This window comes from Mauremys mutica, chromosome 7, assembly GCF_020497125.1.
Source record: "Mauremys mutica isolate MM-2020 ecotype Southern chromosome 7, ASM2049712v1, whole genome shotgun sequence".
In the NCBI taxonomy this organism is placed as follows: domain Eukaryota; kingdom Metazoa; phylum Chordata; order Testudines; family Geoemydidae; genus Mauremys; species Mauremys mutica.
In genome coordinates, this window is record NC_059078.1 from 49,800,071 (window position 1) to 49,807,016 (window position 6,946).

The 6,946-nt window shown below is 58.4% G+C and overlaps 1 protein-coding gene across 1 annotated transcript; it reads left to right on the forward strand.

The window, feature by feature from the left end:
- The first annotated feature begins 1,438 nt into the window (after positions 1-1,438).
- On the forward strand, positions 1,439-6,900 carry LSMEM2 (leucine rich single-pass membrane protein 2). Its single transcript, XM_045023547.1, has 4 exons — positions 1,439-1,460; positions 4,725-4,865; positions 5,619-5,840; positions 6,773-6,900. Exons 1-4 carry the CDS (start codon positions 1,439-1,441, stop codon positions 6,898-6,900), a joined length of 513 nt encoding a protein of 170 aa, XP_044879482.1.
- The last annotated feature ends 46 nt before the right edge of the window (positions 6,901-6,946 follow it).

The following is a 6,946-nucleotide window of genomic DNA, read 5'->3' on the forward strand; positions in this document are numbered from 1 at the left end:
CTCACATACCACCCTGTAAACCCCTAGGCAGCCCCTCTGTGCCCTCTGCCAGTTGGGGGTCACAGGTTCTTATGTAGTGCCCAGGATGGACCAACAGCTCCTCGGTGATTGGAGTTCTCAGCAGAGGTTAGTTGAAGCAAGTCGCAGTCCAGGATAGATGAAGTGAACTCTGGTTTTCTGATTCAAAGAAACCTGCCATCTTCCCCACACTCTGGGTGTAAGTCACTCCTGGACAGGGGCCCTGCCAGGCTTGTGCCTCACTGAAACTCCCTGGTAGGGCTTACGGGGTACCTTGGCTCTGTGCTGGCCCTCTGTCTGGGGTGCCAGTCATCTTCTTTGCATAGCACCAAGCATGTACCAGCCTGCAGCTTTTTTATACATCAAACTCCCACTGACATCAGCGGAGGAGTCTGAATGCGCAAGGACCATGGGCTCTGCCTGGGAAATCGAGGGTGCAGGTCTCCAAGCTTTCCCCAGGATACCCCAGGGATTTTTGTAATCTGATTTCATTCCCATTCCTTGATGGGATTGTCACGTTCCTCTGCAGCTGATGTGATGTGTCTGGAACCAGCAAAAGCTCCCATTCCAGGGCAGATGATGCAGTAACAGGGTTTCACGTGAAAGGCAGTGTGCTCTAGTGGGACTCACCAGCCATTGCACCCAGCCCTAGTGAGGGTCAGTCCCTACAAAGTAATTAGACAAGGCAGAATTATTCTTCCTCCCACAGGGACTGGGAATCCCCCCATGTCCCTCAAGTGCCAGTTCACTGCCTTAACCACCAGGTTTGCCTTCAGTGCTGTTGCAGACCCTCTGGCAGGTCACCTGCTCTGTTGTGACTCAGTTTCCCCATCTGGCTCATCAGCCTGGAAGGGCCCTCCTGGGTTGTCAAGTCCAGTCCCATGTTGCACAGGCCACCCCGCCATGGCAGCCCCTCCAGTTCCAGCCTCAGACTAGTTAGGGGGTGTGGCCCCTGCTCCTTTCGGGGGTGAGGGGTGTTCCAGAAGGCTCGAGCTCTTCTAATTCCCAGCCATGACGCGGATACGGGTCTCATGGGGTTAACTATTTCCTAGCCAGCCGGAGCTCTGAAGGGGGACCAGAGACAAATCATGGGCTGGGGCCCCTTTCCCCCCTCCCGACCCGCTCCAGCTCCCCAGGCTGGCTGCCTCCCCTTCCCTTGGCTGCCTCCAGCTGTGGCGTCATCCCAGGCATTCCCCTAATATAGCCCATCACACCCCCGCCCCAGTTCATTCCCCCTCTATTTATAGCTCCTCAGTGGGCTCCTCTCAGGCCTATTTTAAGCCCGAGCAGCTGGTGCTGTGGGCACCAGCGCCGGCTTCCTGGGCAGCTCCCAAGGGACCCGGGGCCCTCCTCCGGCGGCTCCCACAGCCCGACCACTGGCAGAGGCACAACGGCTGCAGCGGTTGCTGGCCCCACAGCGATGCCCAGGGAGGCTGGAGAAGGTATGGGGGAAGGGCAGTCATCAGGGGCACTGTGCCCGTCAGCGTGTGGGAAGGGGGTGGGATCCATGCCCCTGCTCCTGTGCCAGCCTCGAGCTGCCTCCCTCAGTGTTCATCCTGCCGGGCACAGCCGTGGGATTACAAGGGGAGAGTGAGGCCACCCTGTCCCAGCCCTGGGAGGGCATAGACCCCCAGGCAAGATCAGACCGGAGGAGGTAGATGCCAGCACAGGTCTGAGAGGGGTCCCCAGCGTGAGCCCAGCTCAGGAGAGGCCGGGCTTAAAAGTGGAGCCCCCAGCTCAGGCTCAAGATGGTGCAGGCAGCTGCAGGTGGGTCCAAGGCCAGGCTGACCCCAGCGAGGCTGCTGGCAGCACAGGCCGGCGTGCAGGGATAACGGCACTGTCGCTCCTGCCAGCCTAGCAGGGTGTTAACACCCCACTAACCCCCTGGTTTCCCCACCCCCCGTCCTATGGGGCTGGCTCAGTGCCTGCTCAGCACGTCACTAACCCTAGGCTGGGCACTGACAGTTGGGCACACGACCAGGGTGCCATCAGCTCACGCTTAGGGCAGCAGAGAGCACGCAGCAGGGAGCAGCTGGTGGAACTGGGAGTTCCTTGAACACGAGCACCAGCTTAACCTGCTTGCAGGGAACCTTCATGAGCTGCGGCACCTCTGTTTTAAAGTACCAACCCCCTAACCCTCACTTAGCTTGGCTGAAACATGATGGGCTTGAACCACAGCCCTCCAGTACTAAAGACCCAAGCTTGACCGTAGGGGGCCTGTAATCGATTCATAGGCTCTGCTGATAGGACAAGAGGAGGACACATACCACACAGGGCAGTGGGTTACATGTGCTGTGTTAATGGTGATGATCCTTAAAGCCTCAGCTCCTGGAGTCATGGGAACACATGAAAATGTGAGCAGCTTTTTTAAAAAGTATGTTTCTAGCCATTATGGTTGCAAAGACAAGCTTGAAAATGTGACCCGGAGGTGTCCAAAAGGCTCCAAAGTAAGAAGATAGAGGAAAAGACCCCAAAATAGCTTTTAAAAAAATCTCACGCCTTTTAAGACACTCTCATGATTTTGCTAGAGCCCACCATGGTTGGTGGGGCTGGCCATATGGCTGAGGGTTGGTTAAACCCCTCAAAACAAAAACACCTTAATGCTGGGCTTGGCTCTAGCTGGCTGGGGCCCGTTGAAGCAGAAAACTAAATCCTACAGGAGCAGGAGCCTGTGGCACATAGGCTGGAGCAACCGTTGGCTTTGTGGTGTGGGCAGCAGAACAACGCAAGGGTCTCATCAGTAGCTAGTACAGATGCCTGGCTGGTGAGGCTTGCACATATGCTCAGAGTCCATCCAATCTGGAGTCGGGACGGAATGTCCCCCCAGGTTAGCTTGGCAGTGTGACCGTTAGGTTAAGGCGACAGGGCTAATTGACTCCTGTGTTTGTTGCTGGCGGATACACTTCACATGGGCCAGGTTTCTCCTCCCTCTCACACAGCTCCAGGAGACTGACAGGGATGACTGCTGCTAAACAGCCTGAGCATGAAATGGGAGCATCAGCCCTGCGCGACAGTGACCAATTTTGGACCTGTGGGAATCCAAAGAAGCTGTCTGCGGGGTTGGGATGGGGGCTTGGTAACAAGCTCTGGCAAGGTTGTGACTAGGTCATCAGCTCATGTTACAAACTGCAGCCTCACAACCGGCCCTACCTGGTGTTCTTGGTCAGAGAGGCCAAGAGTTGAACAGGTCCCAGAGGTCAAGTCTGGGGCATTGGCAGAGAGACACTCCCTCTACTGGCATCTGGTCTGTGGGCAAAGCAATGCTTGCTAGTCTGGCATTGCTAGTCAGCATTGGTCATCACTGCTTCATTGTCAGCCATCAGCGTAGGGTGACCAGATGTCCCGATTTTATAGGGACGGTCCCGATTTTTGGGTCTTTTTCTTATATAGGCTCCTATTACCGTCCACCCCCCTCCCGATTTTTCACATTTGCTGTCTAGTCACCCTACATCAGAGCCTTTGCCCATTAGGTCTGAGCAGCACCATGTGCATTAACATGCCTGTGAGGTTGTGGGGGGATTACCCCCCCCCCATTATACAGCTGGGGAAACCGAGGCATGGAGCAGAAATACGACCTGCCCAAGGTCATGCAGTGAGTCTGTGGAATAGATGGGAGTGAAAAACCTCACCTCATTGACAGCAATGGGGTTTCAACACCCTCCCCCTGCCCCCGTTTCCAGATGTGCATTAACCATTCTTGTACTTTGTATCAGTGCTGATAAGGGCTGGCTCACACTAGTGAGCCAGCCGGGGAAGGCACCAGCCTGCCCTCCCTCCCTCAGCCGTCTAGTGCCAATTTAAAAAAGGGCCAACCATTTCCTGCGATGAGCGACAAAGGTAACCAGAACTGACCCTGAGCATTTGTGGGGGCTGAGGAAAAGGGTTTGAGGTGGGCATGGGGAGGACTCAATGGGGCTCTCTGGTTGGGTGGGGGGCAATGAACTGCTTCCTCTTAGCAATGATTTGTCCCATTCTGCAGAAGGTTTTGCTTGTCAAATGGCAGGTGGCAGTTAGGCTGATGTCCAGACCAATTGGATTTTGCATGGCCACAGCTAAGGACAGGCGCCGTTTTAGGAGAGCGGGACATTAGCGTGATTAAGCCGGGCGGCATTAACAAGTCAGCTGTGTATTTATGGCTGCGCGGTAGCATGACATCAGTGTGCGATGCCCATCTAGGGCATGGCTCACAGCAGCCGCTGAGTCCTGCCATGGGCTGGCCGGGAATCACACATCCGCTGCATCCCGTGGGATAAATCCAGCTAAGTGCACGGGGTTGTGACCGGCTGTTACAAGCTACAGCAATGCCTGCTTGGTACAGCTTGGACGTGACTCTGGGTTGGGGGACCGGAAGCCTGCACCAAGCAGAGGGACTGTGTGCTCCAGTCCATCTGCAGCTCCCCCAGAGGCTGTACACAAAAACGGGTTCTGCATGGGCAGAAGCTGCCAGATGAGACTTGGCAGGACTTGGAACCAGAGGGAAAGCTCTGTGAGGCCAGGCTAACAGGTACCCCCCCCCCCCATGGGTTCTGTGGAGAGGTGGTTTGGGCCCCATAACTTGGCCATTTAACCTGGACAGGACACACTGCAGGCACCTCCATTGCTAGCTTTGTTCCACTTAAACTAATCAGAGTCAGAGTGAAACTGACCAGGCTGAGGGCCAGGGGCCAAGCCAGCAGACCTCACAGCTCCTCCTCCTCCTCTGGCAGACACCGCGGTGAAGGCAGACACCTCTCCCCCCAGGGAGCCCATCGACCTCAATGGCAATGACCTGGCAGAGATCAACCTGCACTCGGTGGACTCCATCAGCGACCTGTACTGGGTGTCTGGGGGCCACAAGGCTGCGGAGGGTGAGGATCATTCCCCCCAGGGGCTGCCTGTGCAATGCTGCAGGCCAGCTGGGCTAGGGCAGCGGGGATTGAACCTCTGATGCCTGGATCTCTCTGGTCTGAACTAAAGGGTCCAGGTCGGCTAGCCAGGGCCATAGCAGGCTCATCAGCCGCTGTATGGCCCAGCCACCACTAGAGGGCGGCAGCAGGGCACTACACAGACCACAGCATCCCGGTCACTTTAGGAGCATGGTGATGGCTGAGCTGGGTGAGAGGCCGGGGCTGAAACAAAGAGGCTCTAAGTACTGGGGGGCAGGGGAGAGATTGGCTCTGGGGCTCCAGTGGTTGTTGGGAGGGGGGTCAGCCTGGGTAATTAATGCCAAGTCCTCCCCGGTGATAGGGCAAGTACGGGATAGTCCTGAGGTGGCAGAGAAGGAAGGGAGCAGTCACAGGGTGGGGGTTTGCTCAGATCAGGCTGGTTCCTCCCTCAGGACACCTGCCCCCCGACAGAGTCTGTTGCCAGCCTGGGATTGCTCAGGCAGGGGTCGGGCAGTGCTACACCCTGACGGGCACTGGCACGGGAGGGGCACTGGGACAGCCTGCACTGGCATGGCCCTGCGGTAGCTCCATTGAATGGCATGGGCCTGGCATGGCAGCAGGGAAGCTCATCACCCACCCTCATGCAGATGCTTCTCAGTGGGGTTGCTGGGCAGAAAGGGGGCAGTGGGACCATTAGGGGCTGGTGTCTCACTCTTTTCTAACCTCTCCCACCAGGGAATGGCCCTTCTCAGTCCACCACCCCACAGACCCCTCAGGCCCACTCCACCCAGCGCCGTGTGGCTGGGCCAGCCCTCCTGCCAACATTGCGAGCCGTCCGCACCACCCCCATCTGCCCCTGCTTCCGCCCTGCCTGCTGCCGCACAGCCCTCATCGCCCTGCTCGGGGGCCTGGTGCTGGCCAGCCTCGCCCTCGCCACGCTGGCCGTGTACCTGAGCGGTATGTGGGACCATTTCCTTCAGCACTCGCCATGCTGGCCCCGCCCCACTGGGCTGGGAGCACCTGCTGGGCAAACGGGACCCAGGCGGGGCAGGGGTGGCTCATGTAGAATCAGAGCACTTGCTGCTCCTGGGGTGAAGGAGGCAGCACGGGTGGCAAGGTGCCATGGGGGAGCCATGCCAGGAGCTACTTTAGTAGCAGACCAACAGGGGCAGAGTTCACAGGCCAGCCTGAGGCATTATTGGTGCCCCCACATCCGATCCCATGGGAGCAGGAGCTGAGCCTCTGCCCTGTCCCATTCTCTGCACCTCCCATCCCCTGCTGCCCCTTCCACCACCCTGAGCCATGGAGATCACCATGGAAAGGCTCTGAGCCTGTGCCCACGCTAGGACAGCAGCATGGGTGTGTGTGTTGGGGGAGCTGGGTTTGAGCCCTGCCAGTGGCCCCCTCTCCCTGTGGCAGAGACAGGCTCCATTCCCACTCACAGCCCTCAGCAGGTACTGGCTTGGGGGGAGCCGCAGGCACCTTGGAGCAGAATCACGTGCGTGGGTTGCTGCTAACAGACATGGGCTGAGGGGGCCAGCCTGGTGGCAGCAGCGGGTATGTGCTCGTGGGTGGGATCCTCCTGGGTTCAAGGGCAGACTCCCTGAGAATCACCGTTCTCTAGCTGAGCTCCCAGGCTGCCCACAAGGGGGCGCTGCGGCACGACGGAGGGGGGCTCTTGGCCTCAGTGGGAGCTTAGGGCTGAAGCAGCAGTGGGTGCTGATGGGTAAGCCTGCCCCCTAGTGGCGTGGTTAGGCTAGAGCCAGTCCCTCTACTGCAGGTTCTGAGTTCTAAGCCCGTGGTGACCATGGCCCTAGGCAAGAAGGACCAGGATGGGGGGCAGGGGGGGCCAGGAGCACCACCCACAGGGTTTCCTCTCTCCCCTGCAGTCCTGCAGAGTGAGTCACTGCGAGTCCTGTCCCAGTGGCTGGAGGCCCAGGAGGAGTCCGTGCGGCAGATGAAGGCCACAAGCCTGCAGCTGTGGAAGCGGTTGAATGTCAGTGAGGCCAGGGACTAGACATGAGCCACCCAGCCCGGCCTGCTGCTCCCTCTGATGGGGGAGG